Raw genomic sequence first — 21,721 nt, forward strand, 5'->3', positions numbered from 1 at the left:
TATTTCAATGGGGGTGAATTTCCCTTAACTCGAATGGTTGGAAGTGCTTGTGCGTTTCACATCTTCACTCGAACTTTTTTATTTCTCTGATTAATCGTTTCGCGTTATCAAATTCTCATGGTCATGATAACAAAAATATCGACGTTTAACCCCGAAACAAATGTCATACTTGTTTGTGTATTCCTCTTGTTTGTCGATTGAATGTACATAGGAAATATAATGTCATGAAAGAGAAGATTAGTGTTTTGTTCGGTTTGTTAGTATGATTTTAAAATCACACTTTAATTTAATTCTATTCACAATAAAATAAAATAAAATAAAATAATTCATACAAATTCAAATGGTGGATATCATTTATATCATTTTTTTTCCACAACAAAACAAAACAATTCATACAAAGTCAAAAGGTGGACCACATATATAACCATTTATACAACTTTTTTTCAAAATCAAAATCTAATTTTAAAATGTTACGTACAAACCAAACATAGCATAGATTTTTCTCTCGAGGCAGAAACAAAAGAAATTGAAATAAAAATAGGTACAAGATTTGTCATGCCAGTTGGGCCCTTACGCCCACAACTACAATTAGCAATGAGAAGGAGAAAGTGGGCCGGGCCAGTCTACCCCCGCTTCTTGGGGCTCCGGGAAATTGGGACGCGGGGACCGAGGATAGGATGAGACAGCCCCGGTGGCTAACACGCGCCGCCGTCTGAGCGCGAACTCGGCCCATTTTTATTTTTTTTTTCTGGTTTGGTGCTCGCTTACTCGGCCCATAGCCGTTGTTCTTTCGTACATTATGAAGCTCTTCTTGTTCTATGGAGACTTTATATTCGTCGCGTAGCTCTTTCTCCCTTTCAACAGCTCAGTGCTCTATACAAGCAATAGCTTTCCGGTAATGTCTTCGACCAAACAACTTTCGCTCCTACGTGTACTGTCCTTCTCCTTCTTCCGCAGTTTGGTCTGTCGGATGATTGGATAGAAGAGTTACAGATGTTCATGGATCGTTTTCTATGTTTCTATGCTTCGCTTTTCAGCTTGATTTTGGATTACTTGTGTAAGTTGCAAAGCCAATTTCTGTCCTTACAACTATTAGAAGTTTGATCTTCAATGTTAGAACTGGTTGTTTTTCTGATTTCCCAGATGTTATTGGCAAGTCGACCTATATTCATCTTCGCGTCTTGTTTGTTGCCGGCCAAATGTGTTCGAAGTTGGCATTTGTAGCTGGGATCAACTGATAAATTTGTCTAGCCTAAGCTCATTTCATGTTTATATGACTGAATTGGCTTCAGCTTATGTGCTTTGTGGAGTTACTCGAGTGTGTGGATGAATTGGACAAGAACCTGAGCTGATTACCCTATATTATAAGAATCTCTGAGCTGTGTTTCTTTATCCGTATTTTCAGCAGAGTGACTGTAGTGAGAATTCACCAGAAAGATTGTCCCTACACATTATGATATATTATGTCTTGCGTGCAATCAGGTCGAAAACAATGTATGCGTACTTCTGTTGCTGTTACTTGTGCTTATTATTACATTCTTTTTTCCTTCTTGCTGATGTGATGTAGCCTAAGGTGACGTCCTCTTTCACTTGCTTAAATATGGAGGCTGCAGCAATGAGGCAGAATTCAACGTTAATCTGTGTTCCTATAATGGGGGACTCCATTGATAAGATGGCAATTGATATGGATAGAGCCAAAGCCAGTGGAGCTGATCTTGTGGAGATTAGGCTGGACTGTTTAAAGACATTCAGTCCAAATGAGGATCTCAAGACTATAATGAAGGCTTCTCCTCTGCCGACACTAATTACATACAGGTTCTTAATTCAGTTTCATTCTTGCTGTACTGCTGAATATGTATCTCAGTGGCTTGAATTGTTGATGTAACTGCCACCCCAAATTAATGTGTTTTCATAGACCAAAATGGGAAGGGGGACAGTATGAAGGTGATGAAAACAAGAGACTGGATGTTCTTCGGTTAGCTGTGGAGTTGGGTGCTGACTATGTTGATGTCGAGCTTCAGGTTGCCTTCTCTTCAATTAACACTTTAAACCATCGAAATAGGGGGAAATGAGCTTTAGTTCCTTCAAAATCCAATATTTCACAATTGTTAGCCCATTTTTTGTATCCTCTGTTATCTAAAGCATACACGTCACCGTGAGAAGTCTTATCTGTTTAACTCTTGGGAATTCAGTTCTTGGTGGAAGCAGATGCAATAGATTTCTGCAAGCAAGTCATTCTATGTGATACATAAGAGTTAAGTACTTGAGTTCATAATTTAGCGGTAATTGATGAATTAATATATCAGATGAATATTTTGACCAACGTCCCTTTTGCATTCCCCATACTAAAGAACTTTCAAGAAACCATCTTTGTCTTATCAATTTGATTAGAGTGATAACAGCTCGGAGTTCCGGTGAAAATGCAAGTTTTTCACCTCTTTATAGATGGGGTAAATTGAGCCTCTGTTTTTGTTACATTTAATCTGTTTGCATTCAACATATGGAACTGCATATACTCGTCAGAATTTGCTTCAAACTTCAGATCAGATTACAATGGGCATCAACAAGCTTCCAAATTTTCATTATCATGACTTCGCCCTCTAACCTTCTTTTATCTGTGTGCGAAGGTTGCTCGTGAGTTTAATGATTCCATAAGTGGCAAGAAACCTCAGAATTGCAAGGTCATAGTTTCTTCTCACAATTATGAGTCCACTCCATCTATTGAGGATCTTGGCAATCTTGTTGCAAGAATACAAGCTGCTGGCGCTGATATAGTGAAAATTGCAACTACTGCCTTAGATATTACTGATGTTGCACGAATCTTTCAAACAATTGTGCACTCCCAAGTAAGTAGCATATGTCCCTTTCAATATGCTTTATAGGATACACAGCGTCTCTCTCTTCTGGTTATGCTGTTCCAAGTTTAAATAACATTGCTATTACAATGTTATTGAACGATTGTAATGGATGCATCCATCTCGGTTGTCTTTCAAAATGCATTTCCAGTGCCAACCCTTATATTGAACGGTTCTTTACCTAGGAAAATATTGGCCAACATCCATTCTCCACACATTGATGCTAGTAGAAACTACCTGTTTTTATTTTCTTATCCTTGAATTTTAGTTTTGTTGATATCATATTCTTGCAATGAAGTTTAAGTGAAAACACATTGTGACGCATTGAAGCATCTTTTTAATTTTGCAAGTATCAGGTTCCAATTATAGGACTAGTGATGGGAGAAAGGGGTTTGATTTCACGAGTTCTTTGTGCCAAATATGGTGGGTATCTCACTTTTGGTACTCTTGACTCTGGAGTAGTCTCAGCTCCTGGCCAACCTACTGTCAAGGATTTGTTGGATTTATACAACTTCAGGAGCATAAGGCATGACACTAAAGTGTTTGGCATTATTGGGAAGCCAGTCGGGCACAGCAAGTCGCCTTTTTTATACAATGAAGCCTTCAAATCAGCTGGTTTTAATGGGGTCTACTTGCACTTGTTGGTGGATGGCGTAGCAAACTTTCTCCAGACTTACTCATCCACTGATTTTACTGGATTCAGGTACATTCTTTTGGATATCGAAGAATAGCCTTTTTATATTTCAAATCGGTTAACCTGGAGAAAAGATGCTTCTCTTGGGTAGCCATGATTTAGGGATTGCATACTGAATATTAAGTTAACGCGACTTCATGGTGAAAAATAGCTGTACCATTCCCCACAAGGAGGAAGCAGTTAAATGCTGTGATGAGGTTGATCCAGTTGCTAAGGTAACATGATGTACTTAAATTTTACCTTATAATGTCTAGCGGATTATGCCCAGTTCAGCTAATAACATAATATAATAACAGTCGATTGGAGCTGTTAATTGCATAATCAGGAGAGCAAGCGATGGGAAGTTACTTGGGTACAACACCGACTATGTTGGTGCAATTTCTGCTATTGAGGATGGATTGCAAGGTGTTTTCCTTCACTGAACTACAACTCATATAGGATTCAACTCTGGCAAAGTTCTGTTGTGCCAAAGACAGTATTCTATCTTTACAGGTTCTCACGGTGCTAGCAACTCCACTTCTTCACCTTTATATAACAAGCTATTTATTGTGATCGGTGCTGGTGGTGCTGGGAAGGCTCTTGCTTATGGTGCGAAGGAAAAAGGAGCAAGAGTGGTTATTGCAAATCGAACTTTTGGTAAGTTGCTTGGGAATTTTTTGTGCTCGGGCATCAGTGATGCTGGCACTGAATATTTCCATTAATTCCCCACTTTGATTTGTTTCACAATTTAGTAGTTCATTTTACTGAACTATCATGAAGACTTAATAGGGTCCTTTTATTAGTTGGTGGAGATATTGGACATTCATTGAGATAACTCTTATTTGATAATACAGAGAGAAATTATGGTTATACGTATATTATGGTACCTCGTTGAAGATTGATATCTATGTTCTATGTTAATGCAATATCCCTCATCGATGTTTGATGCATGTGTTCCATTTTACGTGAAGAGAGAGCAAAAGAACTTGCGGACACCATTGGAGGAGATGCACTATCTCTTGCTGATTTAGAGAATTTCCACCCTGAGGATGGCATGATTCTTGCAAATACAACATCTATCGGAATGCAACCGAAAGTTGATGAAACACCTGTCCCCAAGGTTTGTTTTGTATACATGTTATTTGCTACCTTCATCTGCATTTATCGTCACAAAAAAAAAAAAAAAAAAACCCAATCCATGTACTTGATTGAGGGTTAGTGATTATCTTTTTATGAACAAAATGGCAAGCTAGTGCTTGGCTTCTTTCCATCTGATTGTAATATCTGTTTATGTTCATACATAAATTGCCTCTAGCTTTTATGGGAATGATAGATCTTTGTTTTACATTGAAAGTTGAAGATGGTATGTCCTTGGAACTGATAATATATTGATACTCGGCTAAGATTCTAGTCACTTGCCTTAAATGCTTAATTATTGAAAATAGTGATCTATGTTTACCAATTTATATTTTCTCTTTCTTACCAGCAAGCTCTGAAGCACTATGCACTAGTCTTTGATGCTGTTTACACCCCAAAAATCACCCGACTTCTGAGGGAAGCTGAAGAATGTGGGGCCACAACTGTATCTGGGATCGAGATGTTCATTGGACAGGCTTATGGACAATACGAGAGGTATACTGGGTTGCCTGGTAAGAAATGACTGACAGTTCCAAAGTTAACAAAATCAAAGCAGCTTCAATATGATCTTTCATCTTTGTTTAGCTGCCTCTCACTTCAATCTTAACTTTGCTTTCCGTTTTCCAATTGCAGCACCAAAGGAACTCTTCAGGAAGCTTATGTCAACAAAATGAGGGATCCGCTTGCTTCATGTAATTGTGATATCTTTACATCTGTATGTTTGAACTTATCCTTTTCCCCTCGAGGGTCATGTAACTTGTTATTCGAGGAAATCACAACACTCATCTATATTGTTTTGAACTCAATACTTTCAAAGCAAGCAAGGAAAGATAAAAATCCTGATGGCTTGATCTTGAGTTTCCTTGCTACTCACTGCCAAATGACGTTCTGAATCTGTTAACTTTTGCCATGGAGAAGTGAGCTCCTTTCCTTGCAGTTTTGTCGAAATAGCCCAACTATTGGCCAGCCTCCATTTTAGAATTCGTTTTATGGGATTTTGGATGCATTTCTTCAAGCGAAAGATTGTATTAGAGGGAGGGAGGATGACTGTGTAGCTCCTTCTCCTCCAAATCCAAACATAGCAGCTCCTCTTCCATCATATTGACTGCATCAGAGAGAGGGAGGATGACTGTGAAACTCCTCCAAATCCAAATACAGCAGCTCCTCTTCCATCAAATTGCCCTCCGTCTGTCACCAATAATCGCCACAGGAACACGAACCCCCTTTAAAGTGGTGGAAGCGGTTATTGTCTCTCAAAATTATCAACCTATCAACGATTTTCGAAACAAATTTGATGGCATTGTGGCAATCTCCGCAGACCCGCAGATTCTTCATCACTCGGATAGGCCTTCCCGCAGGTATGAACAAAATCCCGAATGCGACAGCTAATCTCTCGCTGTGATACTTGAGCATCTGCTCCTTCTCTTCCTCTTCCACATCGTGCAGCACTAGTTTTGTCGACGAAATATAACCCTCTTCCTTCATCTTCAGCTCTAACTCATCCAGGAAAGCGTATATCCTGTCTTTCTCCGGGTGGAAAGGATCTCTGACAGAAAACTTGTGAATCTTGTTTTGAAACTCGATCCAACTGTATCCCGTTATTTTCTTCACGCCTTTATCCCTCATCTTGGATCTCATTCTCCCCACATCGGCCCATCTACCAGACGCAGCGTATAAGTTGGATAGAAGAACGTACATTCCCGAATTCTCAGGCTGCAGCTCAAAGATCATCTCCGCTGCCCTCTCGCCCAGTTCAGTGTTCCCGTGAATCCTGCTTGCGCCTAGTAAAGCACCCCATGTTGCTGGGTCAGGCTCGATTGGCATGTTCTTCATCAGATTCTCAGCTTCATTGAGCCGCCCAGATCGCCCAAGTAGATCGATTATGCAGGTGTAGTGCTTTACATTTGGTTTTATGCCGTAATCCCGCTCCATAGAGTAAAAATACTCCACCCCCCTGTCCACTAAACCATTATGGCTACAAGCAGAAAGCACACCAACCTGAAATATGGGGATAATCATTAATCAAAATTTTACTCTTACTAACGAAAGTATGTGTTATATCTAGATTATTGCTCATGAATGAGGAAGCAAATACTAGTACTCACCATGGTAACATCGTCAGGTCTGATATCCGATGCCTGCATGGACTCATAAACCACCAAAGCTTCTCTCCCAAATCCATGTCTTGCATACCCTACAATCATCGTATTCCACGAGACGACGTCCTTGTCATTTATTTCCTTAAACGAGTTGTAAGCTTCCTCAATGCTGCCACACTTGCAGTACATCGCGAGGAGCGCATTGCCCACAAAGCATCCTGACTCGAACCCTGCCTTCACTAGCCTCCCGTGCAACTGTTTTCCCATTTCCAGTGCCGCGAGATCAGCAGAAGCGCTCAAGGAACATGTAAAAGATGATCGGTTCAGTCTCTCTCCGCATCTCTCCATCTCCACAAACATTCGCAATGCCTCTTCCCAGTGACCTGTTTGGGCATATCCTGCAATGATGGAGGCCCATGAGATGCAATCTCTGCGAGGCATCTGGTCGAACAGATTCCTTGCTCTGGCAATATCTCCATTCTGGGCATAGCACGTGATCATCGTATTCCAAGATCCAATGTTCCCACAGGGCATTGCCTCGAACAACTGCGCTGCACTGTCTATGTCCTTAGACTGTACGTAGCCCGCAATCATAGCATTCCAAGAAACTGCATTCTTCTCAGGCATCTCATCAAAGATCCGCCTTGCCTCATCCAACATCCCGTTCTGAACATACCCAGAGACCATAGCCGTCCATGCGAAGACATCCCTTGTTGGGGCCAATTCGAACAGCCTCCTGGCCTCGTACATGTCTCCATTCTGGGCGTACCCAGTGATCATCGTGTTCCATGAGACCATGTCCCTCTCAGGCATCCTATTGAACAGCTCCCTTGCCTCAACCATCATCTTCTTCTTCACATATCCACCCATCAAGCAGTTCCAAGGTATGAGCTCCCAGTCGGTTTTCGAGTCAAACAGCCTCCTCGCCTCCTCAATCCTCCCATTCTGCACGTAAGCAGCGAGCAAACCATTCCAAGATACCGCGCTCTTGCTCGGCATCCTGTCAAACACCTCCCTAGCCTCGTTCACGTACCCGCTCTGGTAGTACCCCGAGAGCATCGCGTTCCAAGAGACTGTGTCCTTGACTGGCATCTGATCAAACAGGTCGCGGGCGGAGAAGAGATTCCTGTTCCTCACATAGCCTGTAATCATAATGTTCCAGGACTCCAAGTTCCTCTCGGGCATATTTTCGAACACCTCCCGTGCGAGGTCGAACTTGTCGTTCTGGATGTATCCGGAGATCATGGCGTTGTAGGTGACGGGGCTCCTGTAGGGCATGGAGTTGAAGGTCCGAAAGGCGGAGTCGGTGTCCCCTCGCCGCATGTGGGCGGTGATGGCCATGTTCCATTTGATCACGTCAGCTTCCCGGGGAGAGAGAGATTGTCTATGTGAACTCTGTTGGGGTCTGGCTTGACGAGTCTTCCATGGGCTCTCCGAGTAAGAAGAAGACGAAGAAGATGAGGAGGCGGAGGAAGGGACAGTTGAGGTCCGGAGAGATCGTTGAAAGCAGTGAACTTGGTGTCTTCTGTAACGGTAGCTCCCGCGCATTGCTGTGTGTCGGTCCGGCCCGGCGGTGGAGCGCCCGGCAGCAGCAGCTCACAAGAACGAACAGAGCGGACCTGAAAGCTACATTTCATCAAAATGCAGGAGCTTCCACGTAGGCATTTGTGGTCAGCCAATGATTTATTGACACATCACCATCACGGTCGGATTTACTACTCTTTTTTTTTTAAAAAAATTAATCCCTCTGATGTACGACGTAATCAATTCGCATAGCTCCGTCTCCGACGAGATTGGAATTTTGCCTTTCCCCTGTGTTCTCTGAGCTACGGATCGGCGACTTTGTTGTTATCGGTGATTCCTGATAAGGAACGATCCAGCCGAATAAGGATATGGCAGCTTCTTCGTCTTCCTTTCTAGCTGCAGCCGCCCAGAAGATGGGCTCTGCCGTGCGTCGCCAAGCCCTCACGCTCACAGACGCCGCCGCCTCCAGGATACACCACCTCCTGCAGCAGCGCCAGCGCTCTTTTCTCCGCCTCGGTGTCAAGGCTCGAGGCTGTAACGGCCTATCCTACACCCTCAATTACTCAGGTATCTTCCCGAGTTCTGGATCAATTCTGTGCCAGTTCAAGCACCAATCCGCCATTAGGGACATCCGTAGCTGTAGATTTCATATATTGTTATGTTCAATCAGAAATTTTGCGAAAGGGTATATCCTGTATGGTTAATTTCATTCGTTTTTCATGTCAAAAAATCCGAATTTTGTCCGGAATTGTGATGAACAACACGCTCATCCCACTGTGTTGATTTTGTTGTCCATAAGGTTTGGAAACAATATCTACAAGTAAAGTTGAAAAATTGGGTATTCTTAGGGGATCAAATTGGCCTCTTTGGCCGGTTTTTTCACTCTTGCAACAGATGCAAGTTGAACCAGTTTCTGAGCTGATCACGAGCTCTACAGTCATGGCCTACCCTTTCAAGATTAAGATTTTATCATCTATAACAGGTATTGGATTGTTCTTCTATGTTTTGATGTTTAGATGAGAAGGGGAAGTTTGATGAGTTGATCGAAGACAAAGGTGTGAAGATATTGATCGATCCAAAGGCTCTGATGCACGTGATTGGAACCAAGATGGATTTTGTCGATGACAAGCTCAGGTAATCCATTATTTTTCCTTGAATAAGAAGACTGAGTTGTCCGCATTGCATTTGTATGAATCAGAGTTTTCCTTGTTATGCACATGATTTGATTGCCCCCGTGCTTCACTGGTATATTTCCAGTGCTGGACACTCGAAGGTGATTGACATATGAGATGTCACTTGAGCTGACAGAAGGCAATAGTTAAGAACTATTTTTGGTATATGTCAGGATTATAGTGTTTTGGTTTTGCAAATAATCTATAATTAAAGATCGATCTTTGGTTCATGGATGTAGAAGTAACGTTTTTTTTTTCCGGAATTCATCTCATGCAAACCCTCCGACTACAATCTTCTGTTGCACTTCTCACATGCAAGTTCAGTTCTATGTGGCCATTGGCCACCATTTATTTTCCTTGAATCTTCGTCGTTTTCACCCGCTATGTGTGCTCTTGGCATTTTCTGCAGGTCCGAGTTCATCTTTATCAATCCAAATTCTAAAGGGCAATGTGGTTGTGGAGAGTCCTTTATGACAACAAATAGTTCGGGGGCAGCTAAGCGAGGTGGCAGTTGAGAATCGAGATAAATAGTTTGTACAAATATTTTTGATGTATACGCAATGAAGGAGAATTCTCATCCAAGAGAAATTAGAGAATGATCTCAGCTAATCAGTGCTTGTGATCCAAAAGTTGGTTTCTTATAACATGTACTCAATCTTTTGAATAATAAAAGAATTTTATTGGGATGCAACTCTTGTATATTCTGCAAGAATGTGTCATGAACCCACAGAGTTCCTGAATTCATTCGAATAAAACTGCCTTGAGCAACCGTTGGTTCTCTGTATTGTAATACATGGATCTCTGTATTGTAGTACTTAAGGTTTGGCTTAGCCTTGTAAGGCCTGTATCTGAGTTATGTATTATAAAAGAAAAGTTCCAAGACTTTTTTACATGTTCGTTGTGATTGTATAAAGCTTAACTGAATGCACCTACGACTCGGTATTTTGTTATGCCTGAGAGGCTGGAGATGGCACGTTGCTCGGGATCTCTGATAATGTTATCTTAAATTTATCTCCAGGAAACTTCTGGTGAAGATTTTGTTCCGAAATTCTGTTTTGCAAGCACACCTATGTACAATAATTACCTTAAGATGAAAGAGTTGTGAGAAGTTTGATTCAATCACGGTATGACTGTTATAGGCCCTGCTGACGAGAAGAATAACATTCAACTCTATTAAACTCGTGTTGTTAGCCAATGTTTATGACAAGGAGTATGAATATACGTTTGATGAAACCTCCGAGCAAACAACTCATATATAATAAGTCCTTCGACTCTATTCCCCTTCTCTTTCCATTCCACCGTAAGAATGAATGGTACGTAGGACGTATTTCCGTTGTTTTGGTGAATCCATACAAGGATATAGCATTAGCAAGCAGAAGAAGAACTAAGACAAAGTCAACGGTTATTAGCCGGCAGCAGTGGCTCATCATTTGTCGGCTCAGTTTTCTAGAGAGGAGAAGAGGAGTCGACGATGGAGAAGGGAGTTCAGAGATGGTTAGTCGACATCTCAAAGTGGGACCCTTCTCCCCGCGCTTTCTCCTCCGCCCTCTCCCTCCTCCCTCAGCACGACCAGCCCTCTGTCCTCAGGTCCCTCTTTTTGCTCGTTCAGAAGGGAGAGACAATAATGTCGACTCGACTCTTCTTGACCCTTTTCTCTTCTGCTTGCAATTGGCAGGTTCGTGAGGATAGAGGATAGGAAGAGGGCGCTGGTGAGCAGGTTGCTTCAGTATGCTTTAGTGCACGAGGTGCTGGGAATCCCCTTTGAGCAAATCACGATCAGACGCAGTCTTGAAGGAAAGCCATACTTGGTATGATCTCCTCGTCATTCTTGTTCATGTCCTCAGAATCAGAAGGCCTTATTAACGTCACAAAGATGGTTTTTTATTCGGTCCTGATCTGCCTATGCTTTCTGGGAAAGATATTGAACATAAATTACTGTATGATTGTCGTAATTATTCATACCCATGTTGATTTCTTGCCTCAGGAATATGATGGTGACTTCATGGAGTATCCCAACTTCAATTTCAATGCTTCCCACCATGGAGACTATGTGGGAGTAGCATCTGAACCGCTGTGCCTTGTGGGATTAGATATTGTCTCTTACACGCCTCCCCATAAAGAAACCATTCTTGAGTTCATTCAGAACTTCACTTCTTACTTCTCGAGCTTGGAATGGGGTAGAATATTGAGCGCTGGCTCTCCGGATGAAAGTTTAGTTGAATTCTACAGGTATAATATTATCAGTGAGCAGTAAGGATCCATTTTTCCCAGTTAATTTCCAACCTTATGAGAGTATGGGCATGTTTAATCGGCGACTTCTTGCAGATATTGGTCTTTGAAAGAAGCATTTGTCAAGGCAATAGGTAGTGGAGTGGCCTTTGGTTTGGACAGACTGGAGTTCCATCATACTAGCTGGACAAATATACATGTTAAGATTAATGGAAAAATATTGGAGGATTGGAAATTTTGGCTGCATGAATTGGGCGGAAGGCACTGTGTATGTTCTTCTCCATAAACTAGTTAATGAGTTTCATTTCATGAATTTTCTGAATTTCTGCCAACTCATCATGTTTGGGGCTCTTGAAGCTTGATGGTGCACCAGGGGAAAAGCCTTAGGTCCCATTTGATTCATTTGGCTAAAAAGTTCGTGAACCTTCCTGTTTTGGGGAATAAAAGGGAGGTTCACTTGACCTTGAGTTTCTTTCACTATATGCATTAAACAAGTGCTTCTCTACTTTTCTTTTTCCATTCATTTGTTACCCTTGTGTTATATCGCAGGCAGCAATCGCAAGGGGCCACCCAAGGTTGGCTACTGAGAGCTACAAGAAAACATTAAAACAGTTAGAGTTCAATGAAGAAGAATACCTTGCTACTCTCCATCTTCCAAATGAAAGTTTTGTCTTAAAGACCGCAGAAGAGCTTATCGCAATCCTAGAAGTCTCGAAAAGTGGCAGAACTGCCTGATGGAAGGCAGACATTATTAGAGCATGGATATTATAAGGAGCAGGAATTGGTTATTTGATAGAAAAAGTAAATTATTTATTCCATCCTGCGAGATGAAGGAATGTTCTTCTGGTCCGTTCTTGGGGTCCAATGCTCGGACCAAAGCAACTCTTAAATCACCTGTGTCGGCCAAAGTTGCTGGTCCACTGCAACACCATGTAAGGGGTCGTCATTTGACTCTTTTTGTTAATTATAGGAAGCAGTTGGAGACTACTCAGTGTCTTGATTGAAGTGGTTGATAGCATTCTTCAGTCTTAGAATATACTCCTTGGAGCAATGATAGCAGCAGAAGGAACAGCTCATCTCCACTATGAGAAGTATACAAAAGAAAGACACCTAAAAGTTGAAGCAGAGTTGGTGCCTTTTTCAAGCTGACTGATTCTCCTTGTCTTCATTCCAAAGAAAAGTATTTGCCCTATAAATATACTTATGGCGGTGTTCCATTTTGATATGACCCAACTCGTGTGATCCTGCGGTACGACCTGCAGAAAGCAACAATGTCCCAGAAAATTCTGATTATTCTCTTCATCTTCCTCCATTGCCAAGTCATATTAGCCTCTGATCCTGATCCGGTCCAAGACTTCTGCATAGCCCATGAAGCAGAGTCCGGGCTCAACCTCCAGTGCAAGAACTCATCACTTGCCACAGTAGAGGACTTCGTGTTTTCGGGCGTAAAATCCCCTGGAAAGTTCAGTGAGACTGGGCTATCAGCAACATCAGTGAACTCGAAGATCTTTCCAGGTTTGAACACTCTCGGGATGTCCTTTGTTCGAGCGGATCTTGAGCCTGGTGGGATTAATCCACCTCATTTTCACCCGAGGGCCACCGAGATTGTGTTTGTATTGGAGGGGAAGGTGTATTCAGGGTTTGTGGACACGCAGAACCGGGTCTTTTCGAGGGTAATCGAGAAGGGGGAGGTGATGGTCTTTCCTCGAGGTTTGCTTCACTTCCAAATGAATGTTGGTTATGAGCGGGCAACTATTCTGGGGAGCTTCGATAGCCAAAACCCGGGGTTGCAGAGGATTGCTAATGCAGTCTTCGGGTCTGGGATTGAAGAGGGGCTGTTGGAGAAGGCTTTCGGGTTGAGCCCTAAGGAGCTGGCGAAGTTGAGGAGGAAATTTGCTTCCGAGCATAAAGAATAGCCTTTTCTTCTAATTGGCTACGTAACATCCTGTAATGATAAGCAAATAATGTTGAAGGTCATTCTTTCGTTGGTTTCATGGTTTATCAGAGAAACCAATAGCTTTATCCATGGCATAGTTTTCAATCTTTCATCTTCAAGGAGACAGATTGAACTGTTATCATTGCTAGTTGCCACTGTTAAAATCAAGTTACATTCGATTTGTTTTTGTCCGATGTGAAGTTCTTGGGTGGATTCCAAATGTATAATCAAGTTACATTTACGAGAGAAGCGATTTGGAGTTGCCAAATTGGCACCAGTTACTTGAGTTGCTAGCAATACCTCTCTTGCATCAGTTGCAGAGGCATCTTGAAGGAAACTTTACCTGGTCAAGGTGTGTAATGCAAGAATTACAAAAAACCGTTAGATCACATTGAATCCCCTGTTCTGCGCTGTTCTGAAGATCAAATCCTTTATACGTGGACAGACATGATGAATATCCATGATCCTCAACCAGCATGCAGCTCTCTTCTTTTCCCATTCACCACATACGGCATGTCAACCATATCACCATGATGAGGGTCTGCCACTAACCATTCACTTTGCTTTTGTTGCCCTTAAAGTTTTGGTGCTTTCAGCCATGAGAAAAAGACAATGGTGCATAACTTGGTGCATAATGAGCTTCCATTCCATAAGTAGCATACAATGAACAACTCCTCTCAAACCTCCTTTACTGATTATCACATTGGTACTAAGATTGATCTCGTAGAACCCATCATTCTACGTACTCCTATTTTCAAGCACCACACTGTCCAATTCTATTCTCAAAGCAGGGCGCTTAACATCTCGTTCCAGGTATCTGGAACTCCTGGGAGGCACCAGTGGCTGCAGTCTGAGGAATGCCCAGTCGCTGTCGGGTTCTGCCGTTCTTCCTGGTTCATTGCCTTCTTGTAGACCGAGGGATGCCCGTCCCTTCTTAGAGCGGAGAGCGATGTGATGTCCTGTAAATGGACCGGAAACCTCATTTTCCTCAGCACTTCCTGCAGGATCATGAGCTGCTCTGGGATGTGCTGATGGCTGAAAAATAGCAGCGGCTTCTTCTGGTTGTAGCATTTCCATCCATTCTCCCTGCTCAAGAAATAGTGCATAACCATGCTTCTCAGTTCTCATGGCTGTGGAATCTCGGACCTGAAAACACCAATATGAAACTTAAGCTACCGTGTCACGTTGATTTACCTGTTGTGCCTAGGAGACATGCTTCGAAATATGACTCGGGTTCTTCGAGGGTCCAGGTTTAAGTCCACCCACTTGGCCCATGTCGCGAGCCCCTTTTCATAAGCCACCATTGGGTTCATGTTCCTAATCACAGAGTTCCCCTCCATGTAGTAGTCCCATCTGAAAAATCAGCCAATTCCAGATAAAGTCTGACCAATGTCAGTTCACATCTCACACAGTGCGAGAGCAATGAAACAAAGACGATGACATCTGATGATGCTATATTCCATCATAATTTTCATAATAAGATGGTCTAGGATACTCGAAAGTTGGAAGGACTACGACATGCGACATGTCACATTGACCGGTTGATGTGGTCCCTGACATGGCATTGCCATTTATTTGTTCCTGACTTTGATGGAATTAGCGAAAATGGAGACCGTTGCTGTGTCCTGGTAGTAATAGGTGAAAAGAACAGATGAAATAAATGTCTTACGAGCTCCATTTCTCAGAATGAGTCCACCAGTGAGCAGAATCAAACACGAGAACATCAACTCCCCTCCAGTACTTCGCATTCCCCTCAATCATGTCTAAGTGCAGTATCCTCTTGTTGTCGAGCCCTTTCTTCAGTTCCACCAACAATGGAGCCCAAGAAAACTCGATTGATGTCCCAAAATCCTGCAAACACCATTTGATTGTAGCTGATGATGCACATCGAAGCTTCAAATTAAATCTATCAGTGATGGAACCAAGAAAGCCTTCAATCCGTACCAGTGCATGAAAAGCCATGGAAGGACCGTTATAAGACACGGTTTTCCGACCTGTCGGGATGACTCCTTGGACTAAGCAGACGAGAGATTCCCACTGGTTCCTCATTATGGAATCACCCACCAGCATTATTCTTCTGTTCCTCATCTTCCCAAGGAACCTCAAAGCATCAAACCTGCACCATAAAATATGGATATTGGTACTACTTACAGACATCAGAGTAGCACGGAATAGAAGTAAAGGGCAATAATGAGCAACAAATGTACCTTGGAAGAGAGCAACTCTGGGGCATCCACCTCCACTTCTCATAGTTGGAGTCGGGCCGTCCGTTCCTCTGGCATGTGACAGCCGTGCTGAGGTATGGGCAGTTGGAGTCGTAGAGAGGATACGACTGATCGAAGACCCATTTCCCAGTGGACAGGTCACAGCTCTTCTGGGAGTCCCTCCTTGTTTGGACCACGGCAACTTCATCATCTTCGTCAGTGAGCCAGGAGAACTCGTCTCCGAGCTGACTAAGCTGCAGGGCCAGGGAGTAGTCAAGGAAGTGGTTGCAGAGGCAGAGGGCGGCCAGCAATAGAGAGAAGAGGCTTCCCGGTTTCGCCATTAAAGATTTCAACATGAAGCTTTGATCAGGAGCAAGTGAGAAAGATGATATATACTTCAAAAGCGGTTGACTGGAAAGTGTTCCATTGTCAAGGCATGACATGCGGCCCGGTTGGACCCCACCGGTGAGAAACTTTCACCTTTTAACATTTCCATCATCTTCTAATTTCATTCACCGAGAGAATCCAAGGAAGAAATCCCAACAGGCAATAAGGTCGTCTAGTCGTATAATAATCATCTCATCTTTGGGAGAAGCTGCAATGATGAAAAGAGACCGATTAAAGTCTTCGATGGAGGTTTTGTCGGCCTAATTCTCGGACTGGATGAATATCGTTATACCAGCTACCGGCTTTTATAACTTAGATGTCCATATCAGTACGTCCATGATGTTAGTGTTGGATCCCATGCATATGTAATTGCAGTTATTCTTTACCATCGAAGTGCCTGTGATGATTCTTTTTTCTCCTTGGAGATGTACTGGGGAGCATGTGCTAGGGAAAAGCTTCCACTGACAGTTGGTGGTTGAAACAGCTTTCCATGAAGGAAAAAAGAAGCAATTAGAGGAGATGAAACTCAACTTCCCTTTTTACCGTAATTTCCGGGGTTGTACGCCTATGCCCATTATTATGCACCCGATTTATTCATCGATCGCTGTCCTTTTAAGTTTAGAGTTAAAACGTAATACTGAAGTTTGGAACGATGGTCTTGAATCTTAATGTATTCTCGAGAAGTTGTCTACCACGGGTTCGATGTTCGGTTAAAACGATATAGGATCTCCACCTATTGACAATATTCCCTTTGCTAAGCAAGCCAGGGAGTTGGTAACTTGGTATGCGACATGAATCATATACATCTAATCAACTTGGGAAAATTTCAAGTGATTTACTTAGAATTGAAGTAAATTATGTAAAAAAGCAAGTACATTAAAAAATAGAAGTAATTTATGTATATGTGCCATGCATATTATTTCCACTCAATGTATTACAGACCAAGCCATCAATTTGGCTTCATTTTCAGCCAAAACCATTAGCTATTACAAGACATACAACTGATCACAAGCTATACGGGGGAATCTTCCATTTCATCCCACGTACTTTACATGGATAGTAGAATCGCAAGATTCTACCAACCGACGGTAGATGTAGGTAGTAGCACGATGTAGAAAAAGCCCCAAACAATAATTTGAAGCCCATATTTATATTTTGTCATGAAGCCCGTGTGTTGCACCGTGCACGGGATAAAAAAGTGATTTTTTTTCTCTTTGTAAATTGGATTATATATCATATATATGCTTATTTCAAATAATAAAATAAATAAAAATATATGATTATGTATACGGATCGTAATTTACAATCAATGAAAATATATTATATAAGATATATATGAATGTTGTTAACTAAATTTCACCAATAAAATAAGTAAAAATAAATAATTATGCATATATACAAATATATGCTTATTTTAATATTAATGCCGATTTGATTAGATATTAATTTTATCTTAAAAAGAAAATTCAGGATTCCAAATATTATGTAGACGATAAAATCTTCCAAAAAGTTTCAAAAATATTCTATCATATCAACTTCTAATAAAAATATTCTTTCAGTTTAAAAAAATAAAAAAATTAGCCTACATTAGAGATAGTCGCGCGACTATATATTAATACATTTTTATTATAAATAACCATATATTAATATATACTTATTTTGATACTTATATTTATATGATTAGATATTAAATTTTTATCTTAAAAACAAAACATTTATGATAATCAAATATATTATATAGATGATAAAATTTTCTAAAAAATTTCAAAGATATTCCGTTATACCGATATCTTATCAAAAAAATATTCATTTTATTTATTTTAAATTAATAAATCCTATTTTTTAAATTAAATAGTTTGTAATCAACAATAACTTATGTGAAAATTAGAAAAATATTCTATATACTCTGATTTTGTCAAAAATTATCTTTAAAATTTTTAAAAAATAGTTTTTGTATAAATTATTATAAAAATTTTAAAACTCAAAAAAGTAATATAGGATTTTGTCATACCATATCTTTCAAAGATTAAAACAAACAGATTTTATTAGAAAATTAGTATGAAAAAATAAAAAATCTGAAAAAATTATATTTAGAAACCGAGTAATTTTTAGGTCATATGGTCGGACCCGCTACAACTCCGTTGTAGCATCGTATATATCTATAATGAAAATGAAACATATATATATATAGAAACATATATAACATATATATATATATATGACTTCATATATACATATACATAAATACATATATGTTTAGGGAAGTATATATACGTGTGTGAACAAATAGACAGACAGACAACAACGATAATAATGATAATAATTGAATATTAATTGAATAACTCACATTCCGTATAGTGGTAGACGTACCTTTTGAGAACTCATGTCTAGTGATTGGTGTATTAATAATATATTTAATATATATATCTATAATATCTAAAATATCTTTATCTTGTAACAAAAAAAAAGTAAAGATATTTCAGAAGATATCTTATGTAAAGATATTTTAAATTTATGAATGATTTAATAATTAAAAAACTCAAAAATTTAAGAAAATCTCACTAAGAGACTGAGCATTCGGAGGCCATCTGGCCGAGCTCACATCGTCCTTTTATATATATATATATATATATATACATATACTAGTTGTGGAGCATGTGCGTTGCATGGAATAGTTCCACTAACCTAAATAAATATATACGTAATAAAAATTAAAAAAAATTCCTTCGAGAATGATAAGTGAAACATAAGAATAAAATAAACAAACAACATTCACGTTTAGTGGTAGACGAATTTACTCTCTAAGAGCTTGCGAATAAGGGGAGTAATACATTTTGAGAGATGAAACTCGCCTCACCAATCTTGAAAAAGAATATTAGGAAAAAAGTAAAAAATTACAGAAAAATAAAAAATGAAAACTCACAATACAAAAGAGAGAAAAATCATAGTGTAAATCTAATAAACTAACTTGTATTTAGGGATGAACATACATTTCGAGAACTCACATCTAGTTGTAGACGTACTTTGAAACCTGAATAGGCCCGTGTTCGTGTGTATTATATTCACTCTTTATAACTATCGTACAAAATCTGGAAAAAAAAAATGTAATCTGATCTATTTTCCTTTTTTCGCTGAAGAAATCTGATTTATTTTGAAAAGAAAATATAATTTATATATGTATAAAATATTATGTAATCTATTTAAAAAAAAAATCTACAAAAACATATAATTCATATATACTTTTTCTTTCTATATACTAAAGGTTTTACATGTAATCATATATTATTATAATTATATCATGTATGAATATATACTGATGAATACTTATTTTGTGTTAAAATTATGTATGAATATATACTAATGAATACTTATTTTGCTAATAATACATATGTGATGAAATATTAATTTTTATTTTAAAAACTCAATATTATTAAATAATATTTATACATAAATTCAAGATTATTAAATTCAATTGGAGATCGCCACAGTATCCAAAAATTTTTATGATACTTTTAGTTTTTTTAAATGAAATATTATAACCGAAAATAATTTCGGAAGTTTTTGTTGCTAATTTCATAATAAGAAAATAATTCCAAAATTCAAATACTCAAAAAACTGAGAAAATTCCATCCATCTATTAATATATTGATATTATGTAAGAATATAGGGTAAATTACAAAAAAAAACCCAAGTTTTGTAAAATATCTCAATTTTGTCCTAAATTTTATTTTGTAACAAAAAAAACCATAAGTTTTCTAAAATGTCTAAAAAATGACCTCCGTTATAACTTCCGTCAATTTTTCCTTTCAAAAAAAATATATTAATATTACTTATTAAATTTCATTCAGAAACCGAGCATTTTGAGGTCATATATTAATATATATTTATATTATGTATGAATATATATTGATACATACTTATTTAGATTTTATGATATTTTCGAATTTTTTAAATGAAATGTTATAACCGAAAATAATTTCGGAAGATTTTGTTCCTAATTTCACGATAAAAGATAATTTCATATTTCAAATACTCAAAAAACTGAGAAAATTTCATCCATCTATTAATATATTTATATTATGTATGAATATATACATATTTTGAAGTTAATAATTATGTGATGAAGTATTAGTTTTTATTTTAAAAAATCAAGATTATTAAATAATATCTATACATATTATAAATCCTCTCATTTGTTTCAAATACATTATGTTATATAAAATATAAAAAATAAGAAATCAAATTGTATGATGAGATATCTTTAAAAATATATATTTTATTAAAAGTAATTTCGAAAATAAAAATAATAAATAAGAACCTAGAAAATTTCTTTTAGAAAATATATACTAATATTACTTATTAGAATCCATTCAAAATCAGAGCATTCTGATGCCATATATTAATATATTTATATTATGTATGAATATATACTAATATATACTTATTTCTTATGCTAATATTTATGTGATGAAATATAAATTTTTAAATAATATCTATACATATAATAAAATCTTATCATTTGTTTCAATCACATTATATTGTTTAAATTATAAAAATTAAAGAAATCAAGAAATCGTATTTAATATGAGATATCTTTTAAAAAATATTTTTTTATTAAAATAATTCCGAAAATAGAAGATCAAAAACCTAGAAATTTCCATTCAGAAAATTCATATTCCCTTCAATTGGAGATTACCATTGTATCCAAAAGATTTTATGATATTTTCGGTATTTTTAAAATTGAATATTATAACCGAAAATAATTTCATAAGATTTTGTTTCTAATTTCATAATAAAAGATAATTTAAAATTTTAAAAACTAAAAAAAAGAGAAAATTTCATTCAAAAAATGGAGTGTTATAAGACCATTTGATCGGGCTAACCTCGTACCTTGCTTTCGTATATATATATATATATATATTTATTTACCAAGAAGAAGTCTATATTATTTATTTCTTATTTTCTCTACTATTATTATAATTTATAAGCACCAAGACGCGCTTTCATCTCACTTTCAGTTTCTAAAAAGTACTTCTAGTAAAATAAGTTCAACTAACAATAACCATTACATTAGATTATAATATAATTGCAATTTACTTAAAGAATTACCTACTTTAACACTATCTTCTCTCTTTCACTCCCCCATCCACTGCCCCAACCTTTTTCCCCTTTAATTCGTCTATAAATATTGATTTTCATTTTTAAAATTTTCTTTTGTTATACTCCAAATTTATTTTTCCTTGGTAAGTAGTCATCGTTCAAACTTAACTAAAAATTAGTGTTGCGCCACGATTTTTCGAGCTTGGCAAATTGATTTGGGATTTGACAAGGAATAAACTTTATTTTCTTAAACTATGCATATTTTGTTATTTTAATAATTTATAGTCCAATTATTTAGATTAATTACATCGCATTTAATCACGGACATGTGTCGAGTATATATGATTGGTATGGTAACTGAATTCGAAGCCCAATCGCTTTGGCAAAAAGAGAAAGCCCAATCGT

General features: G+C 38.3%; 6 protein-coding genes and 1 long non-coding RNA gene across 12 annotated transcripts; 4 read left to right on the top strand and 3 right to left on the bottom strand.

The window, feature by feature from the left end:
- The first annotated feature begins 749 nt into the window (after positions 1-749).
- LOC116188438 (bifunctional 3-dehydroquinate dehydratase/shikimate dehydrogenase, chloroplastic-like) lies at positions 750-5,534 on the top strand. Of its 4 annotated transcripts, none has more exons than XM_031517809.1 (11): positions 750-895; positions 1,568-1,815; positions 1,916-2,021; positions 2,628-2,846; positions 3,206-3,558; positions 3,701-3,764; positions 3,846-3,954; positions 4,042-4,185; positions 4,500-4,648; positions 5,015-5,177; positions 5,299-5,534. In XM_031517809.1, the coding sequence occupies exons 2-11, from the start codon at positions 1,601-1,603 to the stop codon at positions 5,337-5,339; spliced, it is 1,563 nt and encodes a 520-aa protein (XP_031373669.1). In that variant the 5' UTR covers positions 750-895; positions 1,568-1,600; the 3' UTR covers positions 5,340-5,534. The 4 variants fall into 4 exon arrangements, with proteins under 4 accessions (XP_031373669.1, XP_031373666.1, XP_031373667.1 ...); XM_031517806.1 differs by having other exon boundaries at positions 884-931; XM_031517807.1 differs by having other exon boundaries at positions 884-931; positions 3,212-3,558.
- On the bottom strand, positions 5,328-8,445 carry LOC116188437 (pentatricopeptide repeat-containing protein At4g02750). Its single transcript, XM_031517805.1, has 2 exons — positions 6,771-8,445; positions 5,328-6,663 (listed from the first exon to the last, which is right to left on the bottom strand). Exons 1-2 carry the CDS (start codon positions 8,310-8,312, stop codon positions 5,857-5,859), a joined length of 2,349 nt encoding a protein of 782 aa, XP_031373665.1. The 5' UTR covers positions 8,313-8,445; the 3' UTR covers positions 5,328-5,856.
- A 62-nt stretch (positions 8,446-8,507) lies between these two features.
- Positions 8,508-10,252, top strand: LOC116188443 (iron-sulfur assembly protein IscA-like 1, mitochondrial). The gene is made up of 3 exons (XM_031517816.1): positions 8,508-8,855; positions 9,305-9,422; positions 9,870-10,252. The coding sequence occupies exons 1-3, from the start codon at positions 8,657-8,659 to the stop codon at positions 9,973-9,975; spliced, it is 423 nt and encodes a 140-aa protein (XP_031373676.1). The 5' UTR covers positions 8,508-8,656; the 3' UTR covers positions 9,976-10,252.
- Positions 10,253-10,679: 427 nt separating this feature from the next.
- On the bottom strand, positions 10,680-11,564 carry LOC116188444. The gene is made up of 2 exons (XR_004152256.1): positions 11,423-11,564; positions 10,680-11,315 (listed from the first exon to the last, which is right to left on the bottom strand). It is a non-coding gene; the product is annotated as an uncharacterized LOC116188444 (long non-coding RNA).
- LOC116188441 (L-aminoadipate-semialdehyde dehydrogenase-phosphopantetheinyl transferase-like) lies at positions 10,740-12,676 on the top strand. 3 transcript variants are annotated; one of them, XM_031517813.1, is made up of 5 exons: positions 10,740-11,047; positions 11,136-11,268; positions 11,445-11,689; positions 11,786-11,957; positions 12,243-12,676. In XM_031517813.1, the coding sequence occupies exons 1-5, from the start codon at positions 10,932-10,934 to the stop codon at positions 12,294-12,296; spliced, it is 720 nt and encodes a 239-aa protein (XP_031373673.1). In that variant the 5' UTR covers positions 10,740-10,931; the 3' UTR covers positions 12,297-12,676. The 3 variants fall into 3 exon arrangements, with proteins under 3 accessions (XP_031373673.1, XP_031373674.1, XP_031373672.1); XM_031517814.1 differs by lacking the exon at positions 12,243-12,676 and adding an exon at positions 12,047-12,232; XM_031517812.1 differs by having other exon boundaries at positions 10,745-11,047; positions 12,239-12,676.
- A 20-nt stretch (positions 12,677-12,696) lies between these two features.
- LOC116188442 (germin-like protein subfamily 3 member 2) lies at positions 12,697-13,874 on the top strand. Its single transcript, XM_031517815.1, has one exon. It carries the CDS (start codon positions 12,961-12,963, stop codon positions 13,603-13,605), a length of 645 nt encoding a protein of 214 aa, XP_031373675.1. The 5' UTR covers positions 12,697-12,960; the 3' UTR covers positions 13,606-13,874.
- A 350-nt stretch (positions 13,875-14,224) lies between these two features.
- LOC116188440 (protein trichome birefringence-like 36) lies at positions 14,225-16,210 on the bottom strand. Its single transcript, XM_031517810.1, has 5 exons — positions 15,833-16,210; positions 15,570-15,741; positions 15,295-15,476; positions 14,820-14,978; positions 14,225-14,711 (listed from the first exon to the last, which is right to left on the bottom strand). Exons 1-5 carry the CDS (start codon positions 16,183-16,185, stop codon positions 14,408-14,410), a joined length of 1,170 nt encoding a protein of 389 aa, XP_031373670.1. The 5' UTR covers positions 16,186-16,210; the 3' UTR covers positions 14,225-14,407.
- Positions 16,211-21,721: the final 5,511 nt, after the last annotated feature.

Source organism: Punica granatum, chromosome 8, assembly GCF_007655135.1.
Source record: "Punica granatum isolate Tunisia-2019 chromosome 8, ASM765513v2, whole genome shotgun sequence".
Taxonomy (NCBI): domain Eukaryota; kingdom Viridiplantae; phylum Streptophyta; class Magnoliopsida; order Myrtales; family Lythraceae; genus Punica; species Punica granatum.